The sequence below is a fragment of the Lepidochelys kempii genome, chromosome 3 (assembly GCF_965140265.1).
Source record: "Lepidochelys kempii isolate rLepKem1 chromosome 3, rLepKem1.hap2, whole genome shotgun sequence".
Taxonomy (NCBI): domain Eukaryota; kingdom Metazoa; phylum Chordata; order Testudines; family Cheloniidae; genus Lepidochelys; species Lepidochelys kempii.
Genome location: NC_133258.1, coordinates 82,363,645 through 82,384,357, shown reverse-complemented (window position 1 = coordinate 82,384,357; position 20,713 = coordinate 82,363,645). Strand labels below are relative to the sequence as shown.

Here is a 20,713-nt window from a genome sequence, read left to right as displayed (position 1 = left end):
TGAAGGCACAAGGTGTGGGGAAGGCTGTGGCCCCGACGGAGCAGAGCAGAGTCCCCATGGGGAAAAATAAGGGGAAATAAATGAATGAATAATATCAGCCCCTTTTCCTTCTCACTTTCATGGAGTGCAGCAGAGTGGACAATCCTCAGTGCCCAGTTTCCCCTGCTCACCTGTACAGAATACAAAATGCGGATAAATGCAGAAAAAGACCCGGTCGTAGACTTTTGCTGATTGCTCTAGTTGTATACCTCCCCACCCCACAAAGTGAATTCTTGTTCCTTAAGGAAGGAACGGTAGCAATCCAGAACAATTATAGAATCAAATAGTAAAATATATTTAAAACAAAGAATTGAAGACTCTTTCAGGCAAGAGTGTATTAAGTATTATGAAACTACACTTAGGAGGTGTGCAATTGCCCTAGACAAGATCCAGCTCTATATTCCCATCTCTCACATCCTGGGAAGGGAGCACTCAATGTCCAGAGGAGTATCCATTGGAGCTGGAATGACAGGAACAGCTTTTGTTCCATTCGCTGTCTCTTCAAACCCTGGAAAGGCTATTTCATAATGGAAATCCTCCATCTACTTCAGACTGAAGCTGATGCTCCCCATCCTATTTTTAGCTTTAGAGGATCGGACAAGCAGTGCAAGGCCCTGTCTGAAACATCTAAATAAGTTCCTAAAGGAAGATTGTCTTCACAGCATTTCTATTTTACCATTGTCAGACAATTCTTATGTTTTGTAGATGAATGACAGCCTTTTTATTTCCCTGACTTCAGTTGCTATCGTTTGATCTTACATGAATCAATATGCTTTGCAGCATCATGGTAGTACTAATATTGGCTTTAGGGAAGATGGAAGTTCAGTCTTCCTGGACAGAGTTCTGCTCAGGGTTCTGTACAGAGAGAAAGCTGAAGTAAATACACTGAGTAATACAGTTCCTGGGGTATCTTGTAATCTAGACAGTCTGTCTTTCTCTCTCTGCGAGGGAAGACGATCATAGGCTTGGGCTGAGGAAGAATACTGTCTGAGGTACAAGACCTCATCTCAGGAGAATGTTCTCCAATATGGCCACCTTCATCTTCTGTTAACAAGTGGTTTAATAAACACAAATTCAATGCTTATTGAAGCCTATTGGCAATTCTCATCTCAGACAGGCATGCTTCAATGATCTAGAGTTCATATGCTACCTATCCAGTAATTCCAGGCATCATCTACATCTTACCCTGTCTCATCTGTTGGCAGAGATCTAGCTCCAATTGTTTGTCTACTCCCACAACTGTTGAATGTAGAGTCAGATTTTTATTTTAAAGAGAGATTTCCAATTCAGTTCAGGGAATGGGTACCAGAAAGAAAGCACAGCATCCATGAGCTGGAACACAGTGATTTATTGAGGTCTCGCAGGACTGCTCCTTTCATGGATAACCGATCTATTCTGGTTATGACAGGGTTTCATAAATGGGTAGAATACAATGGACCCTACCCCTCAGAGAAATTCTCTTGTCCTGAGTGGAGCAAAGTTTCCTATCTCTATGTGTACTGCCCATCTAGGGGGAGATGAACACCAAGATATACACGGTGGACGTCAGATTAGCAGTATGGTTCCTACACCCAGAAATGTCTCGCTCATGGTCAGTCAGTTAGTTAAGCTGGTGATAGACCTCTTTGAATCTGGAAACAGCTAATAAAGTGCACTGTGCCCTCTCTTTGTGTCAGGACCTGAGATATGAGGTGGTGAATGAGCTCTCATAAAGTTGGACAAGGTCCCAGCTATGTGTCTATTCCCCTTTTCCACTGCTCCCCAGAACAGTACAAAAGCTAGAAATGAGAGAGTAGCAGTGATACTGTTTCAGTCTTTCTATCTGAAGAGATTTTAGTTCTCAGGTCTGATTTAACCTAGCATTGGATCTTCAGATATCTATCTCACAGAGATCTGAAATTGCAAATCTAATCCTTCATCTGGGACCAGACAGGTTTAAAATGAATACTTGGATGAAGTGACTGTTGCTTTCATGCACTTCAGAGAGAAAGCAGCAAAAAGAATTTATTCTTCTAGCTAGTACATAGTTTAACTACCATGTTAAACCTGTGAACATACCGATAAGTTCCCTCCAGGAGGGCTTTATTGTGGGTAAAAAGGTGAAGTCTCTGTTGTGTAATGTTCCCATGTTGTTCAGAAAAAGGAAGCTATGTACAAATCCCAACACTAGGTGCTTCCTGAAGGCATCAATCACATTCCACAAGATCACAGAGGAAAACGGTAGAACCTCCTTCTGCTCCTTACAGCAATACCCAGATCGAGCCCCTGCAGGAGGTGGTGTCATATTTCCTATCCAGTAGAGTAGGCGTTCTGATGGCTGCAGTCTTCAGTTAGCTGAGTGTGTGTTTGAAGTCAGAAGATATCTCCAATGTACTTCAATTCAGACAGGTAGTCCTCACCATTGTCAGCATTCATTTCCTAAGTAAATTCAAGAAATATTTCTCCTTTGGTTAAGCATCAAAGTACAGTCCTTAGGAGCACTAACACTCTGAGATTAATCATGTCTACTCTGTTGAGATCAGTTAGATGGCCATATGACCATCAATACATAAATTCATCTAATTCTGCATATTGAGCTTCCAATCTTTAGCCAAAGCCATTTCCTTTCATTTGGCAGACGTCTTCCCCGGGCACTAAAATATGAAGAAGATATTTATATATAATCTACCTCATTTGGGATATCCACATTTAAAGGCTGATCCTACTGTGTGCATCCTGGAGAGACACTATCTAAATCCCATTTTAACAGTTCTGTAGACCTTAGCGCAAAGAATAATATGAAAATGTATCTGTTTACCTGAAAATTTCCTTACTTTGAGTAATAAGGTCCACAGGTTTGGCCCACCTTGAAGACAAATGGATCATCCAGAATAGAGATGGAAATTGACCTCCAACTATTTAGGTGTGGTCATTAGGTGGAATTTACCATGCCCTGTAGCAGAAGAAATTTATTTTTTTCCTCCAAAGTATAGTTAACTCTCTAATGTGGGAAATTAGGATTGAAAGGACATTTTCAGGGAAGGATGGCTAAATCTTCCTGGCTTCATTGAAGGAATTCCTGCTTTCCATGTGTAAGGAATTAGTTTGTAGAGCTACTTTTTACTGCAAAGGGTTCATCTAATTTAATCATTTAAAAAATCTAGTACTTAACAATATTTGTTTTAGAATTAAAGGTTCCCAGAGACACTTGAAAAAAACTAATCTAGTCACTTTATCTCGGCTTCAAACAGATGCATCCCAGTACAGAGCTGACTCCCAATTTGAAGGATAGGCAGTGTAGCTTTACAGAACGTCATGCCTGTGTTATAAATTTTTGAAAGCTGACTTCTTGAGTCAAGGGCAGATGTAGCCTCCCAATTCAGTGGGTGCAGTATACCAAACTGTTGAGGGGGGCACCGGCCACCTGAAGCAGCACCCACTGGCCTGGCACTGCAACCCTAATCCCAGCCCAGTGAGGAGAGGAGACCAGGGGGAAGAGGGCTAGAGAGCGAGGCTCCCCTCCCAGCCCATTCACACACTGTGATGGTGCTTATCTTGCATGGCTGGGCCTGTGTCCGCATTCCTGGCATTGCAACCAGGAACATGAGGTACAGCACCTCTCAGGTTTGGCCAGTCCAAATCAGAGTGGTGGCATGATCCCTGCACTAGGCTGCAAAGCCCAGACTGAGGAGCCGGGCCAAGCTCCACAAGACTGGAGCCATCAATTCGGGTTGGTTTCTGTGTGTGCAGTTGAACTCAGAAACCCTTGCTAAAGCTTGAACAGAAAATGTCAAGCGAAAACAGTCTTCCCCCCCACCACCCCCCTTTTGTACACCACCCTTTTGCCACTTTGGGGGGTGCAAAGAGAGAGCCCCAGCCACTTCAGTTAATGTGAGGGGAAGTGTGCATAAGCACATTAGAAGAGACTCTGCACAGCAGCTTCAGCTGCTGTCAGGAGGATGGGACCAGGGACTTCTGCTGCCTTTAGGGCCACAACCATGTGACAAGTCTACTTCTTTTAAAAATATCAGCATATCCTGCTAGATGTGGTATCACATGGAAAGCCCATCTTGTGGCCCAGAGCTACTTTGACTGATTTTTGTCAGGCGTTACGCCAGAGGCAGCTGTAATATTAGAGGCAGTACTGGGTCTACTGAATATCTTACTCAGAGTAGGGACTTGCTATTGATATGGAGGGATTGAAATAGCTGGGAGTTTTCTGTGTGAGGATGCTGAAAAGTCACTTATCTGGCCTAGTGGGATCTTAATTTCAGGAAGTGAAATTCTAGAACTTTGTGTTTACTTTGCTGTACTTTGTCCCCAATTATCTTTGCAGGGCTTATAATGGTTTTAGCAGGAGCCTCTGAATTTGACCCTCAGTATAACAAAGATGCTACAAGCAGACCAACAGATAACATTCAGATACCTCAGGTTAGTTAATCCTGAAAGATGTTTCACTATTGTGAGAACCACAGACTTAAAAGGGGGAGTTGGTTAGGCTTTTAGATTGACTGACTGGATGGTATCCACCCAGGTCCTCAAGGGTTCTGGACCCACGTTGCTTATTGAACGACACGTACATTTAATAAAACACTTAAAGAAAAATAAAATCAAGCAATATCACCAAAGCTAAGCTCCTATTAATATTAAACTAAACTGAAAATGAAGCATTACAACAAATCAGGATCAACAGATCAAACAAGTTAGTCCATATTGGATTGGAGTTAAGTCATTAAATTAGTTATATCAAATTAATACTAAAAATAATCAATCCTTATAAATTCGAAGGAATAGTTTAAGAAGTTGGTTATCCCTTTGATTACAAATGCCAACTAAAGAATTTTATCAAAGACAATCAAATCTATAACTCAAATCTGGTTAAACATCTTAATACTGAAATCAAATTATTATCTAATGTCTGAACCACCATCTCAGAGCCAATATAAAGCTTCCTTCTCAGACTTCAAATCTTGTGGAGTGACTAACCCTTCTTTCCCGTCTGGGTCTCTGAAAGATATTATCTTGGAACCATGCAGCTTGTGCAGTCACGTTCAAATTAGGTTGTCTGTAAGTAGCGTCAATTTGGAAAAGTCCATCTTAAATCAGTAATTTTAAAAAAGTGTTCTGCATACCCCAGAGACCATCTCCCATCTATCTATCGATCTATCTAAATTTGAGGAAGCCGGCATGGTCTTGTCTGGGTGAAAGGTGTTAAGATGAAATTGTCACCAGTTTACAGAAAGTTTAATATTAAAACCTTATAAAAGTAGCTGATTGGAATAAACCCTAGCAACAAAACTTATCACTCAACATTAGTCAACAAAATTAAAAATAAATTCAAGCTTATGATCAGTTTCGTCATCCCAGTTTCTTCTTTGCTAATGTAAAAACAAATATTCTCATTCTTGGAAACGAGGCATTTAAGGTATAGTTCGGTTTTGGAACTGGGCTATAAATCAAATAGCTGCTCTTCTGCAATCTTCATCTTGACATAGAACAGTTACTTAAGTTTATCAAGATGAAACCTATTTGAAATATTAAGTTTAAATTTTTATATAAGGTCTGTATATTGATACAAGCTGTTTTCCTTGTGCTATGTTTATCATTTTGGTACTAAAATAGCCATTTGTATTTGTAATTGTTCTGTTTCCTGTAGCTAATCAGAGAACTTGGTAGCATTAATTTAAAGAAGAATGAGCCTCCGCTTACCTGCCCTTACAGCTTGAAGGCTAGAGTTCTCTTACTGGCTCATCTTGCCAGGATGAAAATTCCTGAGACGCTTGAAGAAGGTAATTATGATTCTCCTCTTAGAAAGGCTCTTTAGGAATAAAGACATCACATGTTGCCTTGTTCGTAAATTTACTTGTTTTAGTCCAATTAGACAGTTTTTGCACATTGTCAGTTTCAGGGTTAACTGCACCTTTGACCCCCACCCCCTTCTTGGTCCCTCTTGAGGCATCTGTTTTAATGTTTTAGGCTTTCCAGCTGTCACGTCTCCTCAGGTGGAAAGCTGCATCTCTCTCCCTTCTGACTGGGAGCTGCACAGCCACCTGTCTTGCACTGTGATATCCCCAGCAAGCCAGTCTGCTCATGCTTTGCTTTCTTTTTGAGGGCTATCAATGTTGTATTGCTAGCAGTTAAACATTACCACACTGCTTTTTCTAAGCAGGCACCTTTATTCTTAAGGTAAAAGCATTATAGAGAAAACATACAAAAAACACTAAAAGTTCCTATATGCATGCTAAAAGTTTACCAGAGGCCACCCACCATGGCCCTACTAGGTCGAAGTCCTTCCAACCCTTCCACAAGGGTAGAAGGCCTTGGACAGAAGGGCCTGTCCATTTGCTGGATAAGAAAGAAGGCCCTGAGTCAGTTTAAACCCAGCTTTTTTTATATCAAAAATCCTTTTAGTTTTTTGGTCTCTGGAAAACCTAGTTTGAACCAGTTTATGCAAGGCTCCCCATAGGGTGGTATCTTATTATTGAGATTTACAACCTAAGTGTTTTACCTTAATCACTCTTCCATGTTTTTATCTCTTGGTGGAGCTGTGGCAACCCTCCCCACCCCTGAGTTGCATACAATATCTGCCCACAGAAATATAAACTTACAATATGGTCCCCAAAAGGTATTTTATGGGGTGGCAGTATGTGTCACACACAGTAATCTATATGCTATGTGATAACTGTTTCAAAATAAACCATGTCTACTTCAACTTGACTATTCATCTCCCAGTGTTCTTTCTGAAGCCTCATTCTTCCAAAACTGAAGAAATATTTCATACCTTGGATATTCAGACGCTTCTGGCATTTTTACCTGGACCACATAGTCTTTGAGTGTGTGTCCACACGATGATAAAAAGACCTCTGGCTGGCCCAGGTCAGCTGACTTGGGCTTGCAAGGCTCAGGCTGACAGGCTATAAAGTTGTAGCATAGCTATTCAGGGTTGGGCTGGAACCCAGGCTCTGAGACCTTCCTCCGTTGTGGGGTCTTAGAGCCCCAGCCCAACCCTGAACCGCTACGCTGCACATTTTTAGCCCCACAGCTGGAGCCCTGTGAGCCCAAGTCAACTGACCTAGGCTCTGAAGCTCGGTTCTGTGGAGTTTTATCAGTGTAAACGTACCCTCAGATTCCCCTAGACTTTCTGTAGCCTATGCTGACAGTTACTATATGTGTAACTAAACATCTTTTTTAAATAGTCTGACTAAAAATCCCTTTCCCTCTCAGTTGCTCCATTTTCAGTCTACTGATTCTTGTGATGTCATAATTTCTCTAGTTCTCAATAGTTTCTTCCAACTTGATGATGATTTAATTTCTGTTGTAAAGTACAAGTAGAAAAAACTTTGATTAAAAACCTTTCAGGCCTTGACGTGAAAGAGTCAAAAAGAGCATAAGCCTATTTTTTTTCCTTAGTAGCTAACGTTTAAGAGTAATTTTTTTTAAAAGTTCTTTTAAAATTACATTCTAAATGTTGTTGTTGTTGTCTGACTTTTATTGAAATGTGTAACCTTTGTCAGACTTCTTATGTAAATACTTCTGAATTGTTGGAAGGCGATGGGAGTTGAGTGTGACCAGCATCTGGCAGATTCAGACCCATTATGGTTTAAAATACATATATGTTAAACAATAGCATGGAGAGAAGAGAAGAAAAAGAAATAGGGGGTGTGACTGAGTAGGTGACTTTATAAATAACAGTGGACAGAGGTGGGGTGCACACAGTTAGAGAAAACAGTGAGTAAGCAGAGAATCTGAGGGTTTTATCAAATCATTCGTCTTGCAGATCAACAATTTATCCTGAAAAAGTGTCCTGCTTTACTTCAAGAAATGATAAACGTAATCTGCCAGTTAATAATAATGGCGCGTAGCCGTGAAGGTAAGGAAGAAATCTTAATATTTTGTATTTGAACTAGAAAATCTCACTCTTTATTGGACCTGTCCTTAAAGGAGTTGCTGAGCTTATGGGAAAACATTGCTATTGTACAGTTAGATATTTCACTGTTCCTGACCAATGGGAGCTGCAGGAAGCAGGTGGCAGGCATGTCCCTGCGGCCTGTAGCTTTCCACAGCTCCCATTGGCTGGGAACCATAGCTACTGGGAGCTGCGGGCAGCTGTGCCTGTGGATGGTCAGCATAGACAAATGGTCTTTTGGCCTGTCAGCAGATTACTCTGACGGACCTCTGCCTTATGTTCTCTTTCTGAAGAGTTATACCTTCCATACTTCCCTATTTGCACTGTAAGGGTGTGTCTACAGTTGGAGCTAGGAAGCAGACATAATTGCATTATCTCCTATTGAGCTAGCGTGTGGTAATATGGGCAGCGGTGAGTGGCAGCCCAGGCTAGCCACCCTTAGTACATACCAGTGGGGTCCAGGTAGGTTATATTTGGGCGACATGCTTGAGCCACCATCCATGCTACCCTGGCTGCACTGCAGAGCTACATCTATGTGAGCTGGGAATCACACCTAGCTCCAAGTGTAAGTGTACCAAAGCGCTGAATACCCTCCTTTTCTGTGTTAGAACCCTCCCCTACACTGTCTTGTGACTTTATTCCTTGATGACCCCATATCTCCAATGCACTGTGACATTGCCATTCAATAGTAGAATTACAGATCTTCGGAAAATAACAAGTCCTGAGATGCACCCTCAATATCTGATCTCACCCCTTTGGTGACTCTAAGGTCTAGTCAGCATTTCAGTTAGAAGTGCTCTGTCCTCTCCTTCTAATATAAGTATTAAAAATACTCTGCAAGAGAAGAATCATATATAAGTATTTGTAACATTACAAGCATTTTCTTTTTTTATTTGTGGTTTAAAAAACACTGGTAAAGCATAACGAGTTCCTTTGTGCACCTCCACCCAACTATGGTTAGGGCCCTTATTAAGCTTCACAAGGTATGTGTATATAGAGTTGTTGTATATTTATAAGCATATTTTTCCAGGTTGTTTTTAAAAGAATAGCAATAACCTCCCCAAATTAATGTTTCAGTTAATTATTTTTAAAATGCTACCCTCTCTCTGGAGGGATTATGCAAAAATATTCTAAAGCAAACTAGTTTCTGTTATCACAGAAATTTGTAATCCTGCTGCTTAATCCTTTTATTAAATATTCAAACTGAAAACTGTTTGATTGTAATCAGTAGGCAGGCTACCCCACCTCTCTCCTTGATGTCTTGACCAACCTATAATGGTTAGGAAAGAAATCATCCTCTCACACAGCCCTTTGACTAGTTTGGCACAACCTGAAGAAAGAAAATTAACAGGCACTAATTTGTTTGCTAAACTATACTGTAATAAGTTTTATAGCAAGATGGCCATCAATAGTAGGCTCAAATGGTAACTATGTGAAAATGGTGACATTTTCTTTATACTGTAAGGTACAGCTTTCCTTATGAACTTTTAAAGTTGCTAGGCTGATCAAAATATTTTGATCAAACATGTAGTGTATTATACATGTCCAGAGTATACTGGGAAAACGTAAAAAATCATCTTGTAAAATTCATTCTCCCCAAGAAAGGGAGTTCCGTGCTCCATCATTGGGATCTTTGGAAAACTGTATGAAGCTTTCCCAGATGGCTGTCCAAGGGCTTCAGCAGTTCAAGTCTCCCCTTCTGCAGCTCCCTCACATTGAAGAGGACAATCTTAGGCGAGTTTCCAATCATAAAAAGGTATAAAGCTACAGATGAGACTCAGTCATTTTTATCTTTCCATTATCTCCTTTAACCTACCTCTGTCTCTCACTAAGCAAGCTTATTAATAGTTCACAGAATAAAAAGCATTTGCTCAGGAATGCAATACCTCATGAGTCCTTGTGCTTTATGTTCCTTAAACTGTATCACTGTTTGCTTTATAAATAAAAAGGAGTGACTATTCACCACAGGTAATAGGAGTTATGATCTGTAGTATGGTTAAGCATGGGATAGGTATACTGGACAAAACACATCATCTTGCTTACTTTATTGGAGGGCACAGTCTGATCTTACTAAAGTGTAATCTACAGTTTTTTGTGAGAGTATAGCTGAAATACCAGACCTATGTTGAGTTGATTGCCTAGTTCCCGAACCTATTTCTGAAGAAGGTATATTTTAGATGTGATTATGGAGGAGTATCAGAATAAGAAAATGTAATAGTTAATGGAACACAAATTCAATTTCTACTTTATTTCAAGGTTTGTAATCCTTTTAGTGGGAATGAATCAAATAAACAGTTTGCTTGTGTCAGTACTGCTGGAATACACAAGTGATTACATTAACTAGAGTTTAGTTTTGTGGAATATTCTCTTGTAGTATTTTTCTTTTTTCTTTTTTTAACCAAGTTCAAAATCAAAAGTATCCAAGACATGGTGAGTTTGAAAGGAACTGATCGCCGCAACTTACTGCACTTCCTTGAAGATGAAAAATATGATGAAGTTATGGCTGTATTAGGTAGTTTTCCACATATCACCATAGATATAAAGCCACAAGGTAAGATGGGAGGTCATTTCATTGCTGTATATGTCATCCCTCTTGACAATTTGATAGTCTGCTGGCAGTAATCAGTGAGGATTCTGAACACCAATTCCTTACATTACTTATGTAACCTGGAAAATGGCAGACTTTCCTGAATGACATGGTCTTGCACTTCCGATTTATAGTTTGAGGAAAACAAAGTACATTAAAGCATCTTGCGTTTTCCAGGCCATCAGCAGTTTCATCTAGAGGGACTGATGTAGCATTTAATTGTTTGATTTAGCATTGTGAGAGCAGTGTATAATAATGGTTAAAGTGGCTCTTTATTTTTAAACCTTTGTATCCTTTGCCTTGTAACATTAAAGAAAAGGGTGGCCAAAGATTTCATGCTTGTGCTTAGCCCGAATATCAAACTATCAGTTTTTTATTTGAGACATTAAATCGAGACCCAGGTCATTAAACAATTGAGGGTATTTTTGTGAGAGGGAAGGTATGTTAACCTTGTGTGATGAGTGTATTCTGCTTGGGATAACCAGGTAGTACTTGGCAAAAATTCACTACAGTTTCAATTGTATATGTCACTCTCCTTCGCTTGCTGTCTGAAGTTGTTGTGCTGTTAAACGGTTGCCTTTAGGCTGCCTTTCAGTGGAAGGTGAACTGATCATTGGTCACCTTCCTCACAGATAAGCTGAGATTTAATGTTAGTAAAGGTCTGAATGAAATATTTGGTAGTACAAACATATATTTGTAGTTGCATAGAATGGTCTTTCAAAGTTTGTGTTTTCCAAAATCTGACACGTTTTGTTCAGCTAGCCTAGTGTTGGATTTGGCATATACATGGTCCTCGGTAAGGCATATGTATCTGGTGACCGTAAGTTTCAAAATGTAAAAATAAGTAAAAAAAAATATGCCATGCACTTTCAAATCAGTATCTTACCTTTACCAATGGTTAGTGGACACAGAGTGCTGTTGTTTAGTTGTGTTCATAATTGTCAGAGAGTCCTTGACAAACTTGTACCCCCTCATGTTCTGGCAAGCTACCCCTCCCCTGCGCACATTTTGCATTTGACAAATACAGATATTTAAGAAGTTGTGCCAAGGAGGATTTAACCTTTTTGCTCCTCCCCAGATTGACTGTTTCTACTTTTAATTATAGGTGAAGGACGTGTGAAGAACTTTGAGGAATACTTTTATTTTTCATACCAGAATAAAAATGTAGTATTTTTCAGTCAGTAGACTGAATATTCAACATTACTGCATTCTAAGATATGAACCCATAAGTCCACTGACCGTACTACAGGTCTTCTGATCAATATTCTAGTCAACCTATTCATTGCTGTTCCTTTATTTTTTTCTCCCTCTTTTTGAAAAAAGAAAAGGAGTACTAGTGGCACCTTAGAGCCTAACAAATTTATTTGAGCATAACCTTTCGTGAGCTACAGCTCACTTCATTGGATGCATTCAGTGGAAAATACAGTGAGGAGATTTATATACACAGAGAACATGAAACAATGGGTGTTACCATACACACTGTAATGAGAGTGATCACGTAAGGTGAGCTATTACCAGCAGGAGAGTGGGGTGTGGGGGGAACCTTTTGTAGTGATAATCAAGGTGGGCCATTTCCAGCAGTTGACAAGAACATCTGAGGAAGAGTGGGGGGTGGGGAAGGGAGGGAATAAACATGGGGAAATAGTTTTACTTTGTGTAATGACACATCCACTCCAAGTCTTTATTCAAGCTTAAGTTAATTGTATCCAGTTTGCAAATTAATTCCAATTCAGCAGTCTCTCGTTGGAGTCTGTTTTTGAAGTTTTTTTGTTGAAGAATTGCCGCTTTTAGGTCTGTAATCGAGTGACCAGAGAGATTGAAGTGTTCTCCGACTGGTTTTTGAATGTTATAATTCTTGACGTCTGATTTGTGTCCATTTATTCTTTTACATAGAGACTGTCCAGTTTGACCAATGTACATGGCTGAGGGGCATTGCTGGCACATGATGACATATATCACATTGGTAGATGTGCAGGTGAACGAGCCTCTGATAGTGTGGCTGATGAGATTAGGCCTTATGATGGTGTCCCCTGAATAGATATGTGGACACAGTTGGCATCGGGCTTTGTTGCAAGGATAGGTTCCTAGGTTAGTGATTCTGGTGTGTGGTTGCTGGTGAGTATTTGCTTCAGGTTGGTGGGCTGTCTGTAAGCAAGGACTGGCCTGTCTCCCAAGATCTGTGAGAGCTATGTGTCGTCCTTTAGGATAGGTTGTAGATCCTTGATGCGTTGGAGAGGTTTTAGTTGGGGGCTGAAGGTGATGGCTAGTGGCGTTCTGTTATTTTCTTTGTTGGGCCTGTCTTGTAGTAGGTGACTTCTGGGTACTCTTCTGGCTCTGTCAATCTGTTTCTTCTCTTCAGCAGGTGGGTATTGTAGTTGTAAGAATGCTTGATAGAGATCTTATAGGTGTTTGTCTGAGGGGTTGGAGCAAATGCAGTTGTATCGTAGAGCTTGGCTGTAGACAATAGATTGTGTGGTGGGGTCTGGATGAAAGCTGGAGCCATGTAGGTAGGCATAGCAGTCAGTAGGTTTCCGGTATAGGGTGGTGTTTATGTGACCATCGCTTATTAGCACGTAGTGTCCAGGAAGTGGATCTCTTGTGTGGACTGATCCAGGTTGAGGCTGATGGTGGGATGGAAATTGATGAAATCATGGTGGAATTCCTCAAGGGCTTCTTTTCCATGGGTCCAGATGATGATGTCATCAATGTAGCGCAAGTAGAGTAGGGGCATTAGGGGATGAGAGCTGAGGAAGCGTTGTTATAAGTCAGCCATAAAAATGTTGGCATACTGTGGGGCCATGCGGGTACCCATAGCAGTGCCGCTGATTTGAAGGTATACATTGTTCACAAATGTGAAATAGTTATGGGTGAGGACAAAGTCACAAAGTTCAGCCACCAGGTTTGCCGTGACATTATCAGGGATAGTGTTCCTGACAGCTTGTAGTCCATCTTTGCGTGGAATGTTAGTGTAGAGGGCTTCTGCATCCAGAGTGGCCAGGATGGTGTTTTCAGGAAGATCACCGATGGATTGTAGTTTCCTCAGGAAGTCAGTGGTGTCTTGAGGATAGCTGGGAGTGCTGGTAGCATAGGGCCTGAGGAGGGAGTCTACATAGCCAGACAATCCTGCTGTCAGGGTGCCAATGCCTGAGATAATGGGGCGTCCAGGATTTCTAGGTTTATGGATCTTGAGTAGCAGATAGAATACCCCAGGTCGGGGTTCCAGGAGTGTGTCTGTTCTTGTGCTTTTTCAGGGAGTTTCTTGAGCAAATGGTGTAGTTTCTTTTGGTAACCCTCAGTGGAGTCAGAGGGTAATGGCTTGTAGAAAGTGGTGTTGGAGAGCTGCCTAGCAGCCTCTTGTTCATATTCTGACCTATTCATGATGACAACAGCACCTCCTTTATCAGCCTTTTTGATTATGATGTCAGATTTGTCTCTGAGGCTGTGGATGGCATTGTGTTCTGCACGGCTGAGGTGGTGGGGCAAGTGATGCTGCTTTTCCACAATTTTAGCCCGTGCACGTCGGCAGAAGCACTCTATGTAGAAATCCAGTCTGTTGTTTCGACCATCAGGAGGAGTCCACCCAGAATCCTTCTTTTTGTAGTCTTGGTAGGAACGTCTCTATGGGTTAGTATGTTGTTCAGAGATGTGTTGGAAATATTCCTTGAGTCGGAGACCTCGAAAATAGGATTCTAGGTCACCACAGAATTGTATCATGTTCGTGGGGATGGAGGGGCAGAAGGAGAGGCCCCGAGATAGGACCGATTCTTCTGCTGGGCTAAGAGTATAGTTGGATAGATTAACAATATTGCTGGATGGGTTGAGGGAACCACTGTTGTGGCCCCTTGTGGCATGTAGTAGTTTAGATAGTTGAGTGTCCTTTTTCTTTTGTAGAGAAGCAGAGTATGTGTTGTAAATGGCTTGTCTAGTTTTTGTAAAGTCAATCCATGAGGAAGTTTGTGTGGAAGGTTGTTTTTTTATGAGAGTATCCAGTTTTGAGAGCTCATTCTTAATCTTTCCCTGTTTGCTGTAGAGGATGTTGATCAGGCGGTTCTGCAGTTTCTTTGAGAGTGTGTGGCACAAGCTGTCAGCATAGTCTGTGTGGTAGGTAGATTGTAATGGATTTTTTACCTTCAGTCCTTTTGGTACGATCTCCATCTGTTTGCATTTGGAAAATCAGAGAACGCTTCAATCTCTCTGGTCACTCGATTACAGACCTAAAAGTGGCAATTCTTCAACAAAAAAACTTCAAAAAACAGACTCCAACGAGAGACTGCTGAATTGGAATTAATTTGCAAACTGGATACAATTAACTTAAGCTTGAGTAAAGACTGGGAGTGGATGTGTCATTACACAAAGTAAAACTATTTCCCCATGTTTGTTCCCTCCCTCCCCCAACCCCCACTTTTCCTCAGACGTTCTTGTCAACTGCTGGAAATGGCCCACTTTGATTATCACTACAAAAGGTTCCCCCCCCCGCCCCGCTCTCCTGCTGGTAGTAGCTCACCTTATGTGATCACTCTCGTTACAGTGTATATGGTAACACCCATTGTTTCATGTTCTCTATGTATATAAATCTCCCCACTGTATTTTCCACTGAATGCATCCGATGAAGTGAGCTGTAGCTCCCGAAAGCTTATGCTCAAATAGATTAGTTAGTCTCTAAGGTGCCACTAGTACTCCTTTTCTTTTTGCGAATACAGACTAACACGCCTGCTACTCTGAAACCTGTCTTTTTGCAAAGGAATTAAGTGCATGACTCTTAATGCACCTTTGAAATTGAGATATTAATCATTGAAAGATCAGGAAAATTATAGTTATGGTTCCCAGAACAACTGTAACTTAGTCCCCTTGCTCATATGTGGTATTTTATAATATGAAAGTTTTATGTTTTAATATACAATGCTACATAGTTATGATTCCCAGAGCAGCCATAACTTTGAATACCCTAACTTTCCTACAAGTTAAATCACAACCTCAATGTTTACTTCATGTAGTTTTATGCAGTTTATTGCTCCTCATTCTGTTAATGTATTCTAGGTAATAGAGACTGTTTAAAGATGCAGATGAAAGTCTTTATTCTTGCAAATATTTTCAGATTATTTTGTGTTACATCTTCTCTGGGAGACTTGTGATTACGCTCACACTTTTATCTGTCACTGAGTAATGCTTAATTTAAAAAATAAATATGAAACTGATTAAGAAACAAAGGTTAACTGGAAGTATCACTTTTCTTTGACCTTAGTTTTGGATGATGAAGACAGCAACAATATTACAGTGGGATCGCTAGTCACTGTTTTGGTAACATTAACAAGGCAAACAATGGCAGTAAGTAGTCAAAGTATTTACAACTTTGGATGAATTGCAAATGCATTGTGATAACTTAGAATGTTTTGTTAGGAGCTAGTTTCTTGATAATTTTGTGGTAATGGATTGGTTGATCACAGGATGACTATGAGCCGCCAATGTGATATGGCCATGAAAAAAGCTAATGTCGTCTTAGGATGCATCAGGCGAGGTATTTCCAGTAGAGATAAGGAGGTGTTAGTACCGTTATACAAGGCACTGGTGAGACCTCAACTGGAATATTGTGTGCAGTTCTGGTCTCCCATGTTTAAGGAGGATGAATTCAAACTGGAACAGGTACAGAGAAGGGCTACTAGGATGATCCGAGGAAAGGAAAACCCGTCTTATGAAAGGAGAATCAATGAGCTTGGCTTGTTTAGCCTAACTAAAAGAAGGCTGAGAGGAGATATGATTGCTATCTATAAATATATGAGAGGGATAAATACTTTGGAGGAAGAAGAATTATTTAAGCTCAGTACCAATGTGGACACAAGAACAAATGGATATAAACTGGCCATCAGGAAGTTTAGACTTGAAATTAGATGAAGGTTTCTAACCATCAGAGGAGTGAAGTTCTGGAACAGCCTTCCTAGGGAAGCAGTGGGGGCAAAAGACCTATCTGGCTTCAAGACAAAGCTTAATAAGTTTATGGAGGAGATATGATGGGATAGCCTAATTTGGGCAATTAATTGATCTACTAGCAGTAGATATGCCCAATGGCCTGTGATGGGATGTTAGATGGGGTGGGATCTGAGTTACTACAGAGAATTCTTTCCAGGGTGTCTGTCTGGTGAGTCTTGCCCACATGCTCAGGGTTTAGCTGATCGCCATATTTGGGGTCGGGAAGGAATTTTCCCCCAGGGCTTCTCGCCTTCCTCTGCATGGGGCACGGGTCACTTGCTGGAAGATTTGCTGCACCTTGAAGTCTTTAAACCACGATTTGAGGACTTCAGTAGCTCAGACATAAGTTAAGGGTTTGTTACAGGAGTTGGTGGGTGAGATTCCATGGCCTGCATAATGCAGGAGGTCAGACTAGACGATCATAATAATAGTCCCTTCTGACCTTAAAGTCTATGATTCTAAAAACACCATTCTTGAATCAAGCTCTTCCATTGTCAAAATGTTAACGCTCTCTCCCTCAAAACTTTTGTTTCATGTTAGAAATCTCACAGGTCACTCTATTCACTACACTAGTCCATGCCCAAAGGAAATAGCCTGCACCGGAAAGATTATGGAGTAATTTTACTCCTGATATGTTGACAAATAGCTTTTGCAGTAGTTCATCAAAAATTCCAATGGTAATGCCTGTCATCTGAATTAAGTAGTTAGAACACTAAAGTTACTTTAATAGATAAATCAAGTAGCAAAGGTGCATCTTTAAAAGATAAGTTGAAGTTTATCTTTGTGTATGGTGGTGTTCTTGTCAATTTCATGGTTCCTGAGCCGTGAAATTAACACGAAAGCCAGCTCCCCAGCCTGGCTGTTGCCCGGTCTCTGCTTCAAGCTGGGCTGCCACCCAGGTTCCTGGCTTGGGCTGCCACCTGGGCTCCCCGCTGGCAGCCCTGCTGCCCTCCAGGGTCCCGGCTCCCTGCTGGGAGCACGGCAGCTGACCAGACTTCCAGACGGATCTCCCCATCGTAGGCAAGAAGCCCTGGGCGGCTCCCCCCAAGCTCCTCTTTGGGAGCAGGAAGGAGAGAAGCCTTGCGCCACTTGCCCCCCCCCCCATGTCTGGCTGGGAGCACAGAGGCAAGAAGCCCCGAGGGGCTGTCACTCTGCGCCTGGCTGGGAGCGCAGAGGCGAGATGTCCTGGAGGACAACTGAGCTCCCGGTGGGGAGCTGCGCAGAGCTGAAAGCCCTGGCTCTTAGTCCCCCACACTGCCCCTCTTTAGTCGGTGGAAGTGCTCCTGGTGAGGCTACGCACCAGTGACCAAAGGAGGATGGTGTGGACATCAGCCACCATGGTGGTTAATGAAGTGGCTGTAAGTTGACCCAACATAAGTCAACTTAAGATTGTGGTGTAGAAATAGCTGTAGGCCATGCCTATGCTATCGCTTTTGTTAGCAAAACTTGCGTTACTCAGGGGTGTGGGAAAAGACCTCCCCATAGTGATATAAGTGTCCCCGTCATAAGTGGTAGTGTGCATAGTGCTATGTTGGCAGAAGAGCTTCTCCCTCTGACGTAGCTACCGCCGCTCATTGGAGGTGCTTTAATTATGTCCACGTGAGAGTTCTCTCCCATTGGCATAGAGTAGCTACACGAACAAGCTGTGCCACTGTAAGGTCTCTAGTGTAGACATAGCCTTAAGAATCCTTAAAGAAACCTCTCTGATCTTTTGTCTAGTACATGTGCAGTGAAGGAGGCAAATAGGATGCCAAATTATACATATAGGGACATAGAAGGAAATAATCTATAACTTGTATAGCTAAATATTATCACCTTATAGAATACCTTAAAGAAGATAAACTGTAGTTGCTGAATGGGTAGCAGTGGTTGATGCTATGTTTCAAAGTCTAAACATCTGGATTGCGTGATGTTTGAAATTTTTTCAGTTTTTTAAAAATATCCTTAACGTTGTTTCCAGGTTTAAACCCTGAGCCCCCTGAAACTAAAGAGATTGTCCACCTGACAAGCCCCAGAGTGTAAACATGCATGACTCCGCCCTTCAGTCAAAATCGAGCATAAATGGAGCTTTGCATTATGCCTCAAACCTAAAACACCTTGGCATCCTCAGACCAACAGAGGAGCAAACTTTAGAGTCCTCCACTGAATATGCCTTGCTGGTAGCACCTAAATGTTTATATCTTTGAACCGTTGGAATACGTGATCTGATCACAACTGTTTGTTGCAGTGCATGATAAGAGAGCAGTCTCTGATATAGCCAGGACCCAGAACATGTCAAATATTAAAGATTGGTATCAACACCTTCAACTGTACCCAGAAGTGAATTTAAAAGATGCAGCAATATATAAAGGATTGGTTTAATGTGCTGTCTACAACTAACGCCACTAAGCAGTCTGGCTGCTTTATTCTGCATCCCCCAGTTGCTTATGTATACTCCCTCAGTTTCATTTAGGTGTGGTCACCCAGGACTTCTAGTTTAACTTCATTGCAGACAATGTGACACAAAAGCAAGGAACACCAGCTTAGCAAATGATTTTTTTAAACCATAATTACTTTAATTCCTGAATTCTTTAAAGAGTACAGATCTTAGAAAACAATCCTGAGATGTTCCGGCCGCAGTCTGATCTCTCACATTCTGAGAGTTGGAAGTTTGTCTGCTTTTCAGACAATGTTACACAGAGCACTTCCTGTCATCTCATTCCTCTGCATGTCCAGCTTGTCTGTCGAGGTGGCCTGTCCTTCTCCATCCTTCAGTCTCTCCTTTTGCCATGTGACCAAGCTGATAGGCTGCAGATGTAAAGGGCACTTCTGTGTAGAAAATGCATTGTTTTGGGCAATTGGGCTAGCAGTTGAGAAACTATCAAAGTTGATGTCTTCAGATTGCTCTGTAATGTCTTCTACCTGATGGTCTTTCAGTAAGCACCTTTCCTGGGCAGGGCGGCTATCTGCAATACAGTTCAATAGTATTGCCTGGGGCAAGGTTAGATGTCTTCAGGGCACGATAGAAAATAATCTACAGTTTTGTGCACACACATCCCGCTCTTTCACAAGTACAGTATAGCACATATTACAGTAGTCCCATCTAGAATTTTACAAGGCATGTGTAAAATGTTGATAAAGCAGTAAAAAATAGAGTATGGGGCAGACATCTTCCAAGAATGCAAAATAAGGCATGGAGATGCCAGTCATGGCTCCATAATTAAGATTTAGTTTAGTTTTCGCGTTTAAAGCGGGGATTTTGAACATACTATGTCTGGGCAGCTACAGTACATAGTGCCTAATATACTATTTATGATATGCAGAAGCACTGCTTTTTGTTAAGGTTGCCTGGTACTTCCCATTATAAGACCCTGTTTTCAGTTGCTTATGACTTTGTGGAACTTTATATGCAGCGTAGTTGTAGCCATGTCGATCCCAGGGTATGGGAAAGACAAGGTGGGTGAGGTCATATCTTTTATTAGATCAACTTCCGTTGGGGAGAGTCAAGCTTTTGAGCCGCACAGCACTCTTCTTCACACCTGGGAAAGGTACTCCCAGTGCCACAGCCAAATGCAAGGTGGAACAGATGGTTCAGCATAAATTAATTGTAATTACCTGTGCAACCTTAATTCAGCTTCATTGTGCGGATTATGGTAGTCATACATTTCATGGTCACGTACTATTTTTTCCCACAGGACTCCTGCCCTATTCAGTGCACAGTGTTCTGGGGATGAATCAACTTTGTGTAGTAAAGGAGGCTACTGTCTGTAAGACCCCTGCCTCAGCAGAAGCAGGAAGGTGTGTAGTGAATAAGGCAAGGCTTTGCAGAAAGGGAAGGGAGGGTCTCATGGTTAAGGAACTTGAATGATGCCTTGAAGAATAGGATTCTACCCCTGACTGTGCCATGGAGTTCCTGTCTGATGCTGGGCATGTCACTTAAACCATACTTCTTACAGGGTGGTCATTAATTGTGCTTTCCTCATTTTCTGTCACCCAGCATGATACCTTGGGGCCTGATTAGCAGAAGAGCTGAGTACTCTCAACTCCAGTTTAAATTAGTGAGAGCTGTGCTTGACTGTGTTAAGTGCTATACAATGCTATGTAGTCTGAAAACCCAGGTCCTTCATATCTCAACTGGGCACCCAAAATTAGTGGATGCTTTTGACCTTAATCTCTCTGTAGCTCAGCCTTTCATCTATAAAATGGGGATAAAACCATACTCTCACTTCATAGGGGTTTTGTCAAGATAAATTAAGTAA

General features: G+C 41.4%; 1 protein-coding gene across 1 annotated transcript in view; it reads left to right on the top strand.

The window, feature by feature from the left end:
• The window catches only part of SEC63 (SEC63 homolog, protein translocation regulator), a 100,480-nt gene that overhangs the window by 60,713 nt on the left and 19,054 nt on the right, over positions 1 to 20,713 (top strand). The window contains exons 9-14 of the mRNA XM_073336936.1: positions 4,355 to 4,449; positions 5,675 to 5,807; positions 7,796 to 7,888; positions 9,526 to 9,680; positions 10,328 to 10,475; positions 15,754 to 15,836. Coding sequence (XP_073193037.1) covers positions 4,355 to 4,449; positions 5,675 to 5,807; positions 7,796 to 7,888; positions 9,526 to 9,680; positions 10,328 to 10,475; positions 15,754 to 15,836 — 707 coding nt within the window. The remainder of the gene's footprint in view (positions 1 to 4,354; positions 4,450 to 5,674; positions 5,808 to 7,795; positions 7,889 to 9,525; positions 9,681 to 10,327; positions 10,476 to 15,753; positions 15,837 to 20,713) is intronic.